Source organism: Neofelis nebulosa, chromosome 8, assembly GCF_028018385.1.
Source record: "Neofelis nebulosa isolate mNeoNeb1 chromosome 8, mNeoNeb1.pri, whole genome shotgun sequence".
NCBI lineage: Eukaryota > Metazoa > Chordata > Mammalia > Carnivora > Felidae > Neofelis > Neofelis nebulosa.
The window spans coordinates 21,206,632-21,227,062 of NC_080789.1; the positions used below are offsets into that span (position 1 = coordinate 21,206,632).

At 38.8% G+C, this 20,431-nt stretch overlaps 1 protein-coding gene across 5 annotated transcripts in view; it reads right to left on the reverse strand.

Annotated features, from left to right (window-relative positions):
• NR1H4 (nuclear receptor subfamily 1 group H member 4) overlaps nt 1–20,431 on the reverse strand; it is a 75,329-nt gene that overhangs the window by 24,307 nt on the left and 30,591 nt on the right. For 2 of the 5 annotated variants that reach the window (XM_058741655.1, XM_058741652.1), the window contains 2 exons: nt 15,722–16,087; nt 1,437–1,589 (listed from right to left, as the gene is read on the reverse strand). In XM_058741655.1, the coding sequence (XP_058597638.1) occupies nt 1,437–1,589; nt 15,722–16,087 (519 nt within the window). The remainder of the gene's footprint in view (nt 1–1,436; nt 1,590–15,721; nt 16,088–20,431) is intronic. The other 3 variants (XM_058741656.1, XM_058741653.1, XM_058741657.1) reach the window with 2 other exon arrangements.

Consider the following 20,431-nt stretch of genomic DNA (forward strand, 5'->3'; position numbering starts at 1 on the left):
CACATTAAACACACATAAGTAAACACGTGCTGTGTAAAACAAATGTCAACATCCTTCAGAGAAAATTTTTAAATCTTGTTAATTTTCAGAACTGTATAAATTATTGAGAACATAGAGATGAAAATAAGTCAAGGGGACTTTGAAATTTTCTTCTGAATAATTATGCAATATCATCATTAATTTACACTTAACAGAGCTATAAAAAATAATGCAAAACAATCTTCCATAGTCCCATTTAACCTCCGTATTCCCCAATGTTAATGAGAAATTCCAGGAATTTCTTTGTCCAGGGCATTTATTTTACAAGATCAGATGAAAGCTCTGCATCTGTTACTGGACAAGTTTGTGTTCATAAATAATATGATAGACTTCTATAAGTGGAGTGTTGAAAAATGTCCTCAGTGCTTCCAATGGAACAAGTTCATATTTAAGTGATGAGCAACATGAACCATCCAGTATCAAAGTAAGCGTTTCCATTGCAGGATTGGATTCCAGCAGTCATCCCTCTTGCAGTCTCTTGTTTCATATGCTAAGAGGAGATAGTGATCATCTACTATAAAACTTTCATCCACCAGAGCTGGATTATTTACACTGACCTATTTTTCCCCCTCATGCACACATTATTTCTCTGGGTCCATCCCAGTTGCTTGTACAGTTTGGGAACAATAGAATTGGAGTCACCTTCCAAAGGCTTTTATTCCATGTGGCATTCCCTCCCTGAATGTTATCATCCCCTTGGTGACATTTGTTTGTCATTTGTTTTTTGAGGAGGAATGGACCATATCTCAAAATCTGAGTGGTCTGTAGAATTTGCAGAATGAAAAATTAATACATTATATACTAGCATGCATTCCAAATTGATGAAGATTATGGTTCCTCACAAAGCCAGCAGTTAATACAGTGTCTCTTTATCAGATCAAAGGGCCAAATTATATTAAAACTCACAGTAGTTAATTTCCTGTGTAAACCTATACAAATTGGTTCAAAGCTGCACTAAGAGAAGAAGGACTACTAATAAAATGACTTGGTTTAAAACTCTATTTAGACAATTCAGAGGCAGTTATACTTTATAAAGCATTCTTAATCTTTCCCACAACTGTAAATGTTTATGCTAATTAAACAATAAGAAAGATATTAAATCACATTTGGAGAAAACTTTTAGACTGCTATCATTCTTGGAAGCTACTGTAGATTAATGCCACCTCACTCCACATACGATTCCTTGCAACAATGAATAACAAAAAACTGTTTCAGGTGAACAAAATGCTCTTTAGCTGACACTTTGGACAATTTCAGTGGTTCATTACCCTTTTCAAGAACTTTGATGGCTTAGTAAATCCCTTCTTTAATATGTGAAGTACCATTCTAATCATGTGAGTTACCTGCCATCTGCCTCCTTAGATTTTTAGTGGAATTTAATTGCTTGATGTGAATACCTGTATACATACATTCAGCCAACATTCCCATCTCTTTGCATTTCCTTAGGCGACACTCTTGGCACTTTCTTCGCATGTACATGTCCATCACACAGTTGCCCCCATTTTTACACTTGTACACGGCATTTTTGGTAATGCTTCTCCTGAAGAAACCTGTGAAAGAAACACAGAAAGGAATAAAAACTATCCTAACAACTTCCACTCAGAAAAACATATTAGGATTAAGGGATGCCAGAACATTTTCTCAGGAACCCCCAGCAAACACCCAGGCAATCTTCAGGTGGACTGGTGACAGATAACTTCAACTGTACTGTGACTTCCAGCAGCCTGCTGTTTTCAATCTCTATATCAAAGATAAAGACATGTTTGAACTGTAGCCTCTCTTAGAGAAAATCTTGCTTTTTTTTTTTAAGAATGGTTACTTTCATTACATCTTTACTGGAAGACCGTTGTGTTCCAGTGAGCTCTAGATGCTGGTGGTCCGAAGGCGAGTAAGTCATCCCTGCCCTCTTTGAGTTTACAGCCTAGTGGAAGGCAAAGCCATGCAAGCAATCAAACAAGTGAAATTAGGTGTTCCTGGTCTGTGCTGGGGCAGAAGAGGGAGGGAGAATGGTCCGTTCTGGGTGAAGAGATCAGACTTGGAAGCAAGTGTTGCGCTAATCCTTGCAAAACAAGTTGCTGTTTACCAGGCAGACTGGGAGAGGTCACATTCAAGGTTTCAGTTAAGTTCTTAACATGCCCAGCCTGGTGCAGTAATACAAATGCCAACCTTGATTTAAAAGCAAACACCTCCCCTGAGATGGTGGAGCCACCATTGCCAGCCTGCAACTGTTAAGCTGCAGGTGGGGAGGGAACACAAATGCCTTTCTTTCAGTTTCTTTTTTCTCCCACTTTCTACTTTTACTCTTCATCCTCCACCTGGCTAACCATAATTTCTGACACTTCCAGACTCAAGGTGGAGTGTGAATAAGGAGAGGATTTGGGGAGGCATGGGAAGAAGTGACAGGAAAGTGCTTTCTTGGCTGGCTTGTGCCCCGCAAGTTTCTGAAATTGACTCCTTCTCTCTTGGAGTTGGGTTCTTTAGAGAATGCCCACCACTGGGATCCATTCCTTTGCAAGTCCTCAATGAGGACAAATACATCTCTATTCTAGCCCAGGGCTTCTATCTCCTTCTTCCACATGTAGGAATTTGGCAATTCACCACCATCCTCTGTACTCTGGGTCCCTCCATGTTGCCTTGTCATGAGCTGATGATAATGACCCCGTGCCAGCTTTTTTTGGTCCAGCAAACTGCGGGGAGGAGAAATCTCTCCCACTTACCCATAAGCAGTCAGCCACCATACCTCCTGCCCTTTCAACTTCTCAGGTGAAAGTCAGATGCCAGTCTCCTGTGTCCCTCAGCCGTAAGGGATACGTATCAATCTCCTCAAGGGATCCTGTTGAAGACCCTTTCATTGCGCCTGGGGCAGGAGGGCCTCCTTACTGTATAGATTACACCTGAGAAGGGTGGGACACGTTCTCCTAATTCTCACAAAAGTACCATACTTTCAGTGGTGGTCCCCAAGGCAGACATCTGTATCCCATCTGCCCACTCCTTTGCAATGGGGAATGGGATCTATAGCACACTAGTCACATGCTCCAAAATCTTTAAAGACTATACTCTAGAATTTCCAACTCCTGCACACTTCATACCTCAAACTAGGTGAGGTTTTAACCATTTCTTGACTACTGACTGCAAGATGGGCTCACTTTGGATGTAGCAACTAGTGCCAAAACTGAGATAGCAAGAGGCTTTCCTATTTTAACAGCCTGTCAGAATAATAGCTAACATTTATTAAGCACTCACTAGCTTTTGTTCTATTTCACCTGTATTTAGTTAAACTCCATATCAATTTTATGATGAAGATAATATTATATGTCCTCATATTACAGAATGTGGGGAAAATGCACAGAGAAATTAAGCATTTTGGCCATGATCACATGGTTAATAAGTGGATTAGGAAGATTCAAACCCAGGCAGTCATGGACCAAAGGCCACACTCCCAACCACTATATAATTGTCTCCCTTAGGTTACAAGAGAATAGAATAACAATATTAAGTACCTACCACCTGAAAGCTACATTCTCTAACATGGGAGACGTCCAGATAAATAAGACAACCCTTGTCCTCAGAGTTTCCAACTTAGAAGACAGAGAAGAAGTACATTTACAGCATAATATAAGATAGAGTGATAGGATAGCTAATTAAGTAATAAATAATTGGAATGTAGATGAAAAAGTGATCATTTCAAGGCCACATTATATGCTTATGAACATACTGTCACATTCAGAGGAGGCAGCAATTCCATCACAGACATGGAGATTTGTACATTTGTTATGACAATTTTTCCTGCAGAAGGCAATAAAAATTTGTTCTAGTAAAATAAATATGACAATGTCTCAACACCTAGAAATCAAGTGTCTTGAGAGGAAAAGGCATTATAGGGTTTAGGAATGGCCCTGATTAATTCCAGGTAGGGGAAATCAGAGAATTCAGGAAGGAGTAGAATTTGAGCTGGATGTTGAAGAATAAGTAGAGTTTTGAAACATGAACTGTGAGGGAGGAAGCACAGTCTGGGAAATGAGAAAAGGCAACAAGTTATGGAAATTCCAGGGAAGAGTGGATAGTCTATTTTGGTGGAAGGGTAGAATGTAGGGAGAATTAGTGAGAGGTGGGTGAGGGCATGTAGTGGGACAGAATATAAATGCCCTTCAATGCCACAATTGAGTCTTTACCGTGCAGAAAGAGAGAAACCATTAGAGGATTTTGGAAGAGGGTGTGACCTAACCTCCATGTTGGGAAGAATCCTTGGTGCAAGGTGAAGAAAAGTGGACCAGCCCAGAGGTTATTAGTGCCTGAACTGGCTGGAGGGTGAGAAAAGAGAAGAGGAAAGGGAGGAACTCATGACTTGGTAACTAGTTCAACATAAAAACAGAAGCAGAAGGAAAAATTAGAGATAGCAAGGTTAAAAAAAAAGTCATAGACTTGCTTGTGAAATTGTCAGCTGGTGTAACTTTCAGTAGGAAAGATCTTACCATTTTCCTAAATGTCAAATCCAACCACACAAAGTCTAAAAAAAGATTTTGTGCTTCAGATCAACATTGATATTGGGAGTGCAAATACCAAAGCATGTATTTTAAAAGAGACTCTAGGCAAGGGAAGGAAGGAAGGAAGGAAGGAAGGAAGGAAGGAAGGAAGGAAGGAAAGAAGGAAGGAAGGAAGGAAGGAAGGAAGGAAGGAAGGAAGGAAAAATGTATTTCCTGGTACCAAATCATTGAGTTCAATGACCGTATTAGTCGACCTGAGTCAGTCTTCCACAAATATTCAGCCCTTCCCAGGAATAATTCAATTTAAAACCACCATAGATACTGATAGCTCAATAGTTAACAGAAATAAACCTCCTTATTCCGTGATGAATCAAAGGAACAGTGCTAAGACAATTCTGCAGGTTTTTTTTTAACTCTGGTATTAACTGAGAAAGAAATCATTATCATCTCAATAGCTGAATTAATTAGCTTTCACTCTTAGGTGGCAACACAATACTATCATTATATCACTTAAATATGGGTACATATACTATATTTATACTTATGCAAATCATCCATACACATACCTCTGCCTCTATCTTGTGCATATTTAACAATGCCCAGAAAAGTCATTTGAAAATGAATGGAAAGGAAATTCACTGAGGAACAGAGGCTTCCTGGTAATGAAAGATGAGTAGACAGACCTGGCATTGCCATCTGAGGAATGTGTAGTGCTGGGGGATTCCTGGAGAATGTCTATAGGATAGTAAAATGGATCCCTCAAATATGCATAATATTGCACATTCTGCTTCTCTGCTTCTTTATACAGATATAACTCACATACCATAGCCTATTCACAACTCCTATATACATATGTGTAAGTGTGCACACATATGTGCACACAGTGCACATGTACACATCAGACTCTAGTGACTGACAGTAGCTACCCATTACTTTGAAATCAATAAAATATTGGCTGTTTAAAACTTTGAGGGTTCCCACACTTTTTACACAGCAACAAATGCACAGAGCTGAATAACTAGTGATCTCTACATCCAATATGGCTTAAATAGAGTCAGGCTTTAGGTCTATCTCAGCACACTGTAGAATAACAAGGACTCCTCCACCCTCTTATATAGAACTTACTTTGTATCAGGCAGTGTTCTAAACACTCTGCTTATGGTGATTCATTTACTATTCATAACAATCCTATGAAATAGATTCTATTATTATCTGTCTCTCATAACTAAGGAGACTGCGTTCCAGAGAGATGAAGCACTTGCTCAATGTTCTACAGATAATAAATGGTGGAGCTTAGATCTGAACCCTGATAGGTTCAGTTCCAAACTCTGTGTTCTTAACCCCTCTACATTAGGCTGTCTTTCTAGTAAGGAGTTCATATTGCTAAAAATGGTCTTTAGACATTAATCTCCCCCAATCCCACACCAAGTGTTAAGTTCTCCATGGTTTCTTCTCTATATCCAAAACTGTTCAAAACACCCTATTCCCCTCCTCCAACCCAGGTGTCTTTTCCACCACAGATTCATTATTAGGAAACTATGCAATGGCCACAAACTAGAGAGGAGGGAGCCGATATAAAAAGGTAAGCTTTAGTGTCCATCACACAATTTCTTAAAGATCTCAGCGCTTCTCCTTGAGCTGCTTGCTGAAATTTTTAGAACTTGATAATAGACTCCTGATCACCTAGTAGGAGCTGTTTCAGACTATTATTTTTGAAAAAGCAACCCTCACACTTCTGAAATGAAATTGATGAAAATTATTATTTTTTAAGCTTTCTTTTAATTCATTAGTTAACATACAGTGTTATATTAGTTTCAGGTGTAGAATACAATGAGTCAACACTTCTATACATCACCCAGTGCTCAGCATGACAGGTGCACTCCTTAATCCCCATCACCTATTTCACCCAGCCCCCACTCCCTCCCTTCTGATAACCTTCAGTTTGTTCTCAGTAATTAAGAGTGTTTCTTGGTTTCTCTCTTTTTCCCTTTGATCATTTGTTTTTGTTTCTTAAATTCCACATATGAATGAAATCATATGGCATTTGTCTTTCTCTGACTGACTTATTTCACTTAGCATTATACTCTCTAGCTTCATCCACATTGTTGTAAATGACAAGGTTTCATTCTTTTTATGGCCAAATAATATTCCATTGTATATATATCTATACACCACATCTTCTTTATCCATTCACCTATTGATGGACGATACATGGGCTGCTTCCCTATCTTAGCTTTTGTAAATAATGCTACTATAAACACAGGGGTGCATGTATCCCTTTGAATTAATGTTTTTTTTTTATTTTTTTGAGTAAATACCTAGTAGTGTGATTACTGGATCATAGCGTAGTTCTATTTCTAACTTAAAAAATTTTTTTTAATGTTCACTTATTTTTGAGAGAGAGACAGAAAGTGAGCAGGGGAGGAGCAGAGAGAGAGGGAGACTCAGTATCTGAAGCAGGTTCCAGGCTCTGAGCTGTCAGCACAAAGCCTGACACGGGGCTTGAACCCACAAACTGTGAGATCGTGACCTGAGCCAAAGATAGATGCTTAACTGACTGAGCCACACAGGTGCCCCTATTTTTAGCTTTTTGAGGAATCTCCACACTGTTTTCTATAGTGGCTTCACAAGGTTGCATTCCCACCAACAGTCCAAGAGATTCCATTTTCTCCACATCCTTTCCAACACCAGTTGTTTCTTGTGATGAAAATTATTATTGACTAGTTAATGCTAATAGTAATTTTAAGTTTTTCCCCCTTTAATCTGTTGGGGAGCCATACACAGGCAAAAAAAATTCATCTGACTTTTCCAACACTTACTTTTACCAACTACAATCTCTACTGACTTTTTTTCTTAAATAAATTTTTTAAAGGACTGACTTTGAATTACTTGGGGAAGTTGCCTAACATCCTTTCAAAGTAGTCAAATCTACAAACAACTTAGTAGCCAAAGGACATGCATCAAACTTCTATACTCCCTTCAGTCAAAAATACCACAAAGTAAGAAAAGTTCATGAAACAGCAGTCTCTAAGAGTTAGAGTACAACTCCCTCAGTGTATCAAAAATGTTGATGAATCTCTGAAAGCTAGGAAACAGAGTAAATTTATGAATAAACATTGCCCAAGACAGGTGAAGAATGTAGGATTAGGAGTAATGGAGGAAACTCCAAGTTCAGATACAAGATGCTCATGGCCTACAAGCATTCAGAAGGAGTCCTGTACTAAGCCAGGAGTTAGCTAACCACAACATGAAGGGAAAATTCCACCCCTTGCTTATTTCTGCATGTTCTGCAACCTAAGAATGGTTTTTACATGATTAGCAGTTGGAGAAAAGTATTTTGTGGTATATAAAATTTTTGACAAATTTTAGTGTTCATAAATAAAGTTTTATTGGAACACAGCCAAGCTCATTCATTTATATGCATGTCTGCTTTCACATTACAATGACAGTCAAATAATTGTGACAGAGACCTTAGTACACATGAAGCCTAAAATATTGACTATCTGGCCCTTTACAAAAAGTTTGCCATCCATCTAAGCCATGGATGGTAGTAGTATTTGCATGCAGTCTCAAGCAATGATATAAACCAGAGTGGGAGGGCGATGCTCAGGAGGAATGGCCTAGAAGACAAGGACTGAAACATTCTATCCAACACACATCTTATCCTCCCTCCAGATTGCTAAAAGCAGGCTGCACAAACACAAACAGCTTCCTCAGAGGGGTGAACAGGGAATCTCAGAGACTCCTTAATGACATGACTGTCCTTTCTAAAGTCATTTGAGAAGTGCCTTTGTGGGAGTTTGCCTGGAAGGCAACTCTTGAGTCTATTCCTCCTTTCACCTTAACCTATTAATAGAAGGTACAGGGTCAAAGTGTAAGACACTGCAAGGCAAGCTTCCACAAAGGCCCTTCTTAAATTATATATTTTAATGCTCTTGTATATCACAATTAGAAATGAAGACACTTAGATGCTTCATTCTTTATTTTTTAAAAGTGATATGACTAGTGATTGTCATTTCTATGTGTGCAAGGGGCTAACAACCCTACTTAGTTACTCAGAGGATGGTCTATTTTGGGGTGCCTGGGTGGCTCAGTCAGTTGGGCATCTGACTTCGGCTCAGGTCATGGATTTCACAGCTTGTGGGTTCGAGCCCACGTTGGGCTCTGTGCTGACGGCTCGGAGCCTGGAGCCTACTTTGGATTCTGTAGGATTCTGCTCCTCCCCCACTCACTCTCTGTCTCTCTCTCTCAAAAATAAATAAACATTTTTTAAAAAGAGGATGGTCTATTTTGTACACAAGTGAGTGTTGTTCAATGATTCATAGTTGTGAGTGCTTTGGGAAAGTATATTGGTGGAGAACACCAGGAGATCATTCTGTCAAATGACCAATGGGTTTAGATTCACCATCATCTAGATTTCATTTGGTTTTCTCTTTGTTGGTGTGTTTTTTCCTTATACACAGAACCAACTTTTGAAACACTCATTTTCCTTGCATATGCTTTAGTGTTGAATGTCTTCAGAAAGTCACTGACAAAAGGATACAAGGAAGGACAGCACAGAGGGCAAAGGATAGCTCAGGAGTCCTGGAGATTTGACTACCCATTCTACCCCAATCTTTTATAGCTGTGAGGCCTGGACAAGTCTCTGAGTGTTGGTATCTTTATTCGCAAAAAGGAAATGATAATACCATCTACTGGAGCCATTATAAAGATAAATGAAATAAACAGTCTATAACAGAATGCCATAACAGAAACAAAGTCATTATTTTCCCCAATTTGTTTGAGCCCATTAATGTATATTTTTTCAATAATTTTAGCAATGTTAATATGAAAGGATAATTTATTGAGTGATTCCCAAGTATGCTTTGTTCTTGCTCCTGTTGTTTTTGGGGGTCTGTTTTTTTGTTTTTTGGGTTTGTTTTTTGTTTTGTTTTTGCTGCTTTGATTCCTCTCTCTCTCTCTCTCTCTCTTTTTGCTTTTCTTTCCCATCCCAGGAGGAGAAAAGATAGGTAGCTATCTTTCTACATTTACTTAATAAAACAAAAGGTAAAGTCCCTCTCTAAAAAAAGAGATAACTGTCACACAGAGTTTTTTTCAACCCCTCATTGAAAGGGTTATACTTGATCATCTCAAAGATGATAGAGGTGGAGGTCAGCACTTTTATTGGGAAAATGAAGGCAGGGGTAACAATGCTCTGCGTTAGCTTGCTTTTACCGTCTTTAATAGCCATATAGACTCCAAGGTAGGCAAACTCCAGGAGTTGAAGGCTTATGCCAACTAGAGGGTTTTTTTAGTCCTACTTTCATATTTACATATTGCTTATGTATTTAGTTTAAACATTTTTCCTTGTTTAAATGTAATTTTTGTCTTAGGTTTGTTTTGCATCATTGCTATACATTTATTTGAAATTTCCATTTTTGCCCACTGGAAATCATCAAATTACTATTTAAGGATGTTCTTTTTGATACTATTTCGTTGCTTTTATATTTTTTAATCTTTTTTTTTTCTTTCTTACTGTTTTCTCTTTTTGTCTATTTTACATAAACTGTTTCCTTGCTTTGCTTTAAAATGGTGATGAAGAGAACTGGAATTTTGTTTGTTTTGTTCACCATTGCATCTCCTATGCTTAGAATAGTGCCTGGCAGGGGCACCTGGATGCTCAGTCAGTTAAGCGTCCGACTTCTGCTCAGGTCATGATCTCACGGTTCGTGGATTCGAGCCCCACATCATGCTCTGTGTTGACAGCTCAGAGCCTGGACCCTGCTTTGGGTTCTGTGTCTCCCTCTCTCTGCTCCTCCCCCACTCACTCTCTGTCTCTCTCTCTCTCTCCCAAAAATAAATAAACATTAAAAAAAAAAAAAAAAAGAATAGTGCCTGGCATATGGTTGCTGAATAAAGAATTGAATTAATGAATTCAAACTCTCAGGAGCTGGAGACTTAACTAATTAATTAATAGGAGGAGAGATAGTTTTGAAGATAGTGTATGATCAAAATTTGGGAGGCCAGATGAATAGAATAACAATAATAAAATAGTAAGAATTCACCAATAAAGCAGCAATAACTAAGGCTTACTGAGCACTCAAGTGTGCCAGGTACTGAGCTAGATATTTCAAAAACAATGCCTCATTTTTTTTTCTTCACAACAACTCAATGATAATAGTAATAAGAGTGGACATTTACAGAGGGTTCACCATAGGCAAGTACTATGTTAATTGCTTTACACACATTATCTTCTTCAATCTTCCCACCAGCCTCTAGGTGCCTACCTCAAAGGGATGTCCCAAAGATTAAATGAGTTAGTACATGCAAAGCCTCCAGATAAAGCCTGCACATAATAATCATTTAATATATCTTATCTAGGAACAGCATCACCATCATCCTCCTCTCAAGGTCTTCCTCCTCCTCCTCCTCTTTATTATTATCCTCATTTTATAAGTGAGAAGTCTGAAGCCCAGACATATTCAGTAACTTGGAACAGCTGGGAAGAGAATCAGCCATGGGGGAAGGGTCGGATGATATCCAGGTCATCTGCTGTCAGAATCCCACTCTTGTGATTTTTTAAAAAGTTTTATTTATTTATTTTGAGAGAGAGCAAGAGTGGGGGAGAGGCAGAGAGAGAATCCCAAGCAGACTCCATGCTGTCAGCACAGAGCCTGACCCAGGACTCAAACTCATGAACCATGAGATCATGGCCTGAGCCGAAATCAAGAGTCAGATTCTCAACCGACTGAGCCGCCCAGGTGATTTTTAGAACACTTATTACAAAAGGCTTCCAACGCAGTAAAATAGCATAAGCCCCACCCCCTTGCATCACATTCTAGTTTGACCTATAGAGTTCATTAGGGTTATTATCAGATCTCATAAAATCAGACCCCAAAGTCAAATAGGATTTCAGGAGGTTTGTGTGTGAATCAGGGCACCTCAGCCCTGACCCATAAACAAAGTGCCCACTGCAAACACTCTGCATCTATTCTACATACCAGAATAGTTTCTGTAACTATTGAGTCTTTTCTACAACTTCAGAACTAAGTCAGAATGTGTTCGAAAGGACAACAGGTTACCCATTTACTCATAAAATGCCTTTTAAGATTTCTTTCAATCTCTCATTGATAGGTGCAGACTTCTGGCCTGGAGATGAATGTGACTGACAGTGACCTATTTAAAAATGCGGTCATTTGAAATTTCCAGTCAGATGCAGATCAGTTTTGTTAGTTGAGGCTTGAAGTTTGAATCAAAATTCATCCCCAGACATTAGCACATTTTCGTATGTTCCACTGATAACTGGGGGAAAAGAAAGCTCTTGATTTAATCTAGTGCTGAGCAAATGGCAGTCATTGTCAATGCGTTATACTTGTGTTCTTGCAATTATACTTTTAAAAATGTATTGCAATGACTCTCATTGATGCCATAAATATCTACAATAAAGCATACATTAAAATTAAAATATTTCTAACAGAAACAGATATAGAGACCAATGAAATCAGGATGTTAACCATGATCTTTGCTTTGTTTTTAAGTTTTTACAAATTTTCTCGTGTTTGTGTGTGTGTGTGTGTGTGTGTGTGTGTGTGAGTATCACAAGTCTGACAGATCTGCAGTGATGTCTTAAAGGAAGAGAGCTCCCAGGATCTTTAAAATATAAAAATCTGGGGTGTTGGGTAGCTCACTCGCTTAAATATCTGACTTTTGATTTCAGCTCATGTCATGATCTCACAATTCCGTGAGTTCGAGTACCACATCAGGCTCTGTGTGGGACTCGAGCACAGTGCCTGCTTGGGATTCTGTCTCCCTCTCTCTCTGCCCCTTCCCTGCTCTCCCTCTCTCTCTCTCAAAAATAAATAAACTTTAAAAAATCTTATAAAATATAAAAATTTAACTGAATTCTACAAAGACCCTGTTAAATTGATATTATCATTCTTTGCATATTGGAGGCTCAGAGAAGCAAAACAGTCCATAAACTAAGGATTGGCTACCTGGATATCCACTGTACCTACTTCTAATCTATCATACATTCTCTATCATAAAGGCAAGACATTGGACACAATCTTTCCCAGACTCCCTTGCAGCTAACATTGTGCATATGATTTAAGCTCTTCCAGACACATGCCCTTATAAGACTGTTGTTTCTGCTGGCAAGTAGGATTGTGGAATTGTGCAGCAATATTGGGTTCCAGCTGCTAGCTTAGAGGATGTTGAAAAGCAAGACACAGGGCCTTCATCATGCACATGTACAGATTTAGCTGGCACGCCATGTCTCTAGAGCCAGTGATTATGGTGGAGGCAGCTTCCTGGTCCCAAGATGGCAGCTAAGGTGGTGTCTTTCTGGAACCAACAGTTCTGTGTTAGCTTCCTGTTTCCCCATCTTGTTGACTATAGCAATGGCCCGGGCAGGCCGGTTCTGCAGTGTGTGCACTAAGCATCCTCTTGGAGACTCAGCATAGAACCTGCTCCTCTGCCCTTCCAACTTCTTCTGCATTCATTCCTTACTGCTTGAAGTTTTGGTTTCTGTTTTATTTCACTGAACTCTGACCGATATATTAAGTAACTTGCATACTCAGCCAAGAATTACAGAGTCTAGATTCAATGCATGCCTGTGAACCCCCAAAGTTCACACACTCTCTTTGATGGAAAGTTAAAGAGTAAAATTGACTTTGTATCTTGTAAGCACAGACATGCAAAGGGTGCCAGGTGAGGGGACTGGGTTGGCCAAGCTGTTAGGCCTTCCTGGCATAGGCTCCTGCTTCTTCCCCTTATACTCTACCCTATGCTGTGAACCTCCTACCTATCCACTAAGCCAGGATCATTTTCATTTGTTTCCTCAGGAGAACATATACAGAGCACAAAGGAGCTCATTATTGGTTTTTAGTCACCACAATCTGAGCCTTCAGATCCCAGACACTAAATTTCCCCAAGTTGGGAAGGGTAAATTAAGAAAGAAGAAATTTAAAAAAAAGAGTCAAGACATATATTAGATACGTGAAAAGCCCTGAGTTCTGTCCTTCCCCTCTTCACGCCCAGACTGCATCCTGGGATGCTTGTATTGAAAGATTATAGAAACTCCATGTCATTCAGGAGTTCTAGAACAGAAAAATTCTTGCACCCTTCCCCGGAGACAGCCCGGAGAGGCACCAGGTGTTGCCTGCACACTGGGTGGCAGGGGAGCAGATGAAATGGCTTCATGTTTTCTCTGAGCAGCCAGGTCTTCCAGCACGACACTGCAGGAGCATCGGGAACCCACCCCACCTGAGTTGCAGGACAGCAGGCAGGCCAGACAGGAAGGAGGAATGTACTCAAGACCCCGGGATGGAGCATCAGAGACTTTTCCCACTGATCACCGCAGACCAGCTAGAACAACACCCAGCAGATGCTGGACTGTGTTAACAACACTGGAGACCAGAGTCCCACCTGCAGTGCCCAATACCTCCCTGACCCTGGATAATCACAGAATTTAGACAAAACCCCAGAGAAATGTGAGAGTTTTTTTGGTGGGGGTGAGGGTGAGAAGAATAATCCTAAATTAAATGAAATAAAGGCTCCACAAGGGCTTGAAACTGAATTCAATCCAGCTACACAAAATGAGTTTATGTTTCCTGTATACATGCCCTGACTCTTGTGCTCTCTCACTATATAGCTTCTAGTTGATAGGCTGATACTCACCCTCAAGAGTCATTGGTCCAGAACAAGGTCAGCAAACTACAGCTAGGCCTATGAGCCAAATTCGGCATGCTGCCTGTTTTTTTTTAATTTCCTTACCTATTTTTGTAAGTTAAATAAAGCCATGGCTATGCCCCTTCTTTATGTGGCTGTGTTTGCAGAGTTGAGTAATCGCAAGAAAGACCGCTAAAATATTTACTCTCTCTTTACAGAAAAAAAAATTGCGTACCCTAATGTAGCACACGGGCTCATCCTGGCCCCATCTCATCTCCTCCCTTGCACTCTGGTCCTTTTGCTCGTACCACTGGGGCAAAGTCTCAAGTCAAAATCAATGAAAAAGCTCTGCTTTTTTTTTTTGCTCTTAAAAATTATATCTACACCCAGCTCCAGCTTTTCCTTCCTGAACTTGCCCAAGGACAAGTTCTTTTTTGACCACTTTTCTGTCCCCTTCTGTCCTATGACCCTGCACTTTCCTGGTAAACCCCCCCCCCCCCCCATCTCTGGCTTTCTTCTACACACTTTAAGGGATTCTCTTCCCCTGCCTGCTTTTAAAGTCGGTGTTTTTTAGGGTTGTCCTAGGCACACTGGTTTCACTCCAGTTACCCTGGATGCCCCAGATTCTTCTCAGGAGGACCAGGTTTCTCTAAGTGCTCATCTGTAAGGAGTTGAGCCGACCCAGGTTACTGACTTCAGGAGTCTATTTCCTTGGCCTAGACAATACCAACACTTTGGCCACTGAATTAGTCAATACTAGCCTTGACCAAACAGCTCAAAGAGTAGAATGATCATTTAGTAGGCAAGGATTAAAAGACATGGTAGCCAAGTGGTTAATAGCAAATGCTCTGGAGTTAGATTCATAAGCTATACTTTTGAAGCTCCACCTCTAATTAGCTGTGAAGCCTTGAGTAAGTTGATTAACTTCTTGTGCTGCACTTTCTTCATCTATAAAATGGGAATGAGCATGAGAACTAATAAGTTTACTACTGAGGTATAACAAATACATTATATAATAAAGTATTATTCTCCTTGATCTTAATTTTAAGAAAAGGAAAAGAAAACAACCTAAGGCACCGGGTGGCTCAGTCAGTTAAGTGTCCGACTTCGGCTCAGGTCATGATCTCATGATTCGTGGGTTCGAGCCCCGCATGGGGCTCTGTGCTGACAGCTCAGAGCCTGGAGCCTGCTTTGGATTCTGTGTCTCCCTCTTTCTCTGCCCCTCCCCCACTCACACTCTCTCTCTCTTTTTCTCTCAAAAATAAACAGTAAAAAAATTAAAATAAAAAATAACAACCTCCCACCCCTATAAAACCCACAATCCATAAATTCTTTTTAACCATGTGTAAGGTTATAAATAGGAAATAGTTTGTTTATATATAAGCTAAATGCTCTAAAAAGGCTTTTCCTAGAAATCTGTAACAGGTAGGAGCAGAGGAGGAGAAAATGGGAACTTATCTGGGAAAAGGGAAGAATCCAGTCTGAGATATCTCAACAACCAACACAGTAAAACTTGAACAAGGAGAAAATGACCAACCAAAGAAGCTTACCTTTGCACCCCTCACAGGTCAGCGCATTATAATGGTATCCAGATGCTCTGTCTCCACAAACAACACATAATTCATCCCCTTTTATTCTCCCCGTTGTTGTACCCATTCGAGCCTTTTTTGTTACAGGAATCTCTGCTACCTCAATCTCTCCCTGGTAAAGAGTCTCAGCTGGCATTCGCCTGAGTTCATATATTCCAGGAGAATACCACTCTTCAGGCTGCTGGGGGTAGAAACCCAGGTTGGAATAATAGGACGATGAGGAAATCTGTGGTTGAACTTGGGGAAATGGAACATTGTTGTATTGTGAGTATGGTTCCACTTCTAGATTCTGTCCCAAAGGACCTGCTGCTTGTTCTGTTAGTACACCTGAACAAGAGTAACAAAACTGGAATTAAGAAGAGACAAAAATTTAACTATATAAATATTAACAACTTTTTTACAGCCAAAAAACACCGTAAAAAGGATTTAATGACAAATTACAAGCTCAGAACAATATCCACAACATAAAAGACAGACAGAGACTCATATCATTAATATGTAAAGAGCACTTGAAACCAATAAGAAAAATTCAACAGCCTCATGGAAAGAAAGCATAGAGGATATAAATGGACTGCCTGTTTTTAGAAATACAAAGTGTTTTTATAAGCATACAAAAATGCATTCACCCTTACCAATAATTAAATTTAAATTTAAATTTAAATAATTCTCGGATAATTTCAGATGTGTGATGCTTTAAACCATGATAGTAAACAGTTTTCTCTTCCTCTCTTTGGACTTCCCTTGGTTAGTCCAATATATAAACTGCAATATAAAATATGATCATGTTCATCCTCAAATGAGTAAAGGTTAAAAATGCTCGACAGAACACACTCTTAGAAAAGCAAACATTCTTGGAGGGTAATTTTTCAATATCTTTCAGCATCTAAAACTCTAATACTCTTTTAACCCAGCAATTAGACTGCAAGGAATTTTTTATTTTATTATTTCATTTCATTCATTTCATTTCATTTCATTTCATTGAGGGAGACAGCATGCAAGTGGGGGAGAGGACCAGAGAGAGAGAGAGAGAATCTTAAGCAGGGGCTTAAGATGCGGGGCTTGATCCCACAACCCTGGGATTATGACCTAAACTGAAATCAAGAGTCAGATGCTCAGCTGACTGAACCACCCAGGCACCCCAAGGAAATTTATTTTAGAGATAGGTTTGCATCTGTGTGAAATGTTTCTGTAAAGATGTCCATTTGCAGGAACATCTGTAAGAACTATAATCAGAAACAATTTAAATAGCCACCAATAGGAGTCTGGTTTAATGAATTACACGATGTGATGCACTGAAATACTATGTAAATATTAAACAATGATTTAGATCTATATGTATTGATAAAGAAAGGTTTCTGTGATGTGCTACTATTTGAAAAAATTAAGCTACAGAATAATGCATAGATTTATGTGGGTATTGAAAAAATAATGTGTGTGGTGTATGTATGTGTGTACAAGGCAGATTTCTGTATGATACAAAAGAAACTGGATGATGGGGACTGGAAAGTGAGATTGTTGACTTGTTCTTTGGGATAGGAGGTTGCATAGTATTTATACTGTTTGTACTTCTGCCAAGTATATTTGTATTTTAATCATTATTTTAAAAAAAGGAGGGGCTTTAAAAAAAAAAAAGAAAAGAAAACAATGCAGTGCCTGGAATTGAGTATGGTTCAAATACCAGTCCTGTTACTTATTTTCTGTGTGCATGTTGGCAATTTATTTAATGTCTTTAAGGATCAAATTTCTCTTCATAAAATAGGGAATAATACCTATCTCATTAGTTTGATGTAAGAATTAAACAAGATAATGCAGGCCAAGCACTTTGCTAAATGTTGGGCACACAAGGAGTGCCTGATAAGTTATAGTTGCCATTAAATTATTATTAATAATAATCATTATTCCTACCACCATTATTACAAAATGAGACTTTTATCTATAAAACCTCTAGGTATTAGAAAACTATCAGGTTGTGAAACTGCTTCTATTTCTTAGAAGCATAAACTATGACTCTTTAGAAAATAAAAACATTTAAACTATGCAAAGCACTAAAAAATTTAATAAACATAAATAAGATATGAGAGTGTACAAATGTGTCTGATTCTTCAAAACATAGTCAGGCAATCCTAGACTGAAATTCCAACTCCATCTCCTATGAAGAGCGGGACTCTCAGGCACTGATGAACCCCAGTTTTGATAGCAGCAAGCCTGAGATGAAAATATCTCTATCAAGGGTTTTTCTGAGGAATGAATGACATAATACAGATTCACAGTTCTTCACCGGAAACTCTTGCTGTCATATGTGTTTTGGAATTCAGAATTGTTTGTGTTTTGGAACAGAATATAGTGCTATTTTTCCCAGCGTGGTCTGGGACAGAACTCAGAATCAAACACAACACTCTTTTCCAGAGTGAAATGTACACATATTCTTACTAAGGAATAAAAAAATGCCATAAATATCCTCACATCCGTTCAGGTCAGGTTTTGCCACCAAAGAAGTTTGTGTCAAACTTTGGATAAAACGTTTGGTTTTTAGAGCATTTGGAATTTAAAATTGTCGGTTAGGGACTGTGGATCTATGTATCTATACATGTGGAATATTTTGTGCGGTGCTCAAAAAATGGTTGTAGATGTGTTATTACTGCTACAACTACTACTGTCAGAAAACTCTTAGAGCTTCCCTCCTAATGCCAGGCACTTGTGTATTTTCATCTCTCTCTCACAAAATCTTAGGAGGTGAGTAACATCATTATCCTTATTTACAAAGGAGTAGCCTGGGGCACAAAGAAGTTAGGCAACTTTACTCCTACCTACCCGAATATTCGCTAAGATTTGAACTTTGGTAGTCTGACTTCAAAGCATCACTTGTCTCGGATAATTTCAGATGTGTGATGCTTTAAAGCATGATAGTAAACAGTTTTTTCTTCCTCCCTTTGGACTTCCCTTGGTTAGTCCCTTCAATGCCTCTGCTTGCAAGTAAACTGCAACCAGGTGTGCAAGGCTCTGCATGATCCTACCTTTTATTTTCCAGCCACTTCTCATGTTTTGACTTCTCTATTCCTTGAATGTATTGCTGCTTCCAGACTCAGGACCTACCTTCTCCTCACCCCTACCCTTTCCCCCCGCCCCCCGCCCCCACACGACTCTTTCCTGAGCCTGGAAACTTCTGCAACACAGCCATCTGCTCACAGAGCTTCATCTCACTATTCTCCACTTATCTCTAAATTTACTTTTCAGTATAAGCTTCTCTTGGGAAGTCTTCCCTGGCATTCTGCTCCTGGGCATCCTGAATCTAGTTACATGGTACTTACCTATCCTCTCTGGGCTGCCCTTTGCTCATCTGTAAAGAAAAGACTTCATGTTGGATGACCTTATAGTTCTTTATATCTAAAATCTCCGTAAGTATATGACTAATAGCCTATAGGCATAAGAATTCAGGGATCTTCTACAATGGCAGTGGGGAATATATGCATAACAAAAGTTTGTTAAAAAGAATGCTTTCTGCATTGACTCAGAAAAAGATTGCTGAAGCACAAAGTATACATTATCTGGGCAAAAATTAACTTCCTGTCTTTTATGCCTGACTTCTCCATATAAAACTAGCATTGAATCAGTATATCTGACAGACAAAAAGTTTCGGCAGTGGTGCTTTGTCTTATTACCACAAAATGGAAGAGTATGAAAATATGATATTATCACAGCAAAAAGAAAAGATAAAATATAAGCAAAATCCTGACCTATTTCATAACCAAATATGACTAAAATTTGTAGAATGAATAGGTTTGAAAAGAACTGAGAAGCATTAAAAGCATTAGTTTCACTTACACTTATTCCTAGATTTTGTCCTCCAACTGATCTTACCCCAAGTCAATTACCTGTCCCCAGACCCAGCCCCTCTCTTTCTGTAGGTCCAGCAAGGTTGAGCAATTTGCCTGAGGTCAAACAACCAATTAATGATAGAATCTGGATTTTACAAAATCCAAGGAAATGTGTAGTTTTTTTTCTCCTCACGTGACAATTGCAAGATCTCTGAGCACTGTTTCAATAAAACTAATATTCTTGTAATCAATAGACACAATATACTCCCAAGTAAAGTCAGAACATGGAATCAGTGTCAAATGTCTTTGGAATCATTTCAAGTAAAATGGAAAGTTTTCACAAAGACATTGATAATATTACATGAAAACAATGAAATGTAAGAATATGAGAACAGCACATCATATTATTAAATAATGTTTCTATTCTCAAAGCACATCCACTTCTAGTATTTCAGTGTCCCCACCAAATCTTGACAGAGGAGAAACAATCAGTATGCAGGCAACTTATAATAAAAAACCCAGCGTGATCAACATAACCCAAAATAGTGAGATTAGAACAGCTTCCATCATGAACTCACTGACAGGCTTCAAACAACTGCCTAACATTTTTCTTTTTCATTTTTTTCTGGGACTATTAACACCCAACCTTGCTATCTCATGGGTAATTCTGAATATAAAATAAAGTACTTGAGAAAATGTTTTGATATGTTGAATGCCATAAAAAGACATGTTTGCTTCTAAAAGAACCTAGCAAAATCCTGATTTTAATGATAGTTGACTGATATTTAATTAGTAATTATTAACACTTAGTCTGTTTTAATAACATAAGTTATAGGATACTTCTTTCATTTATAAA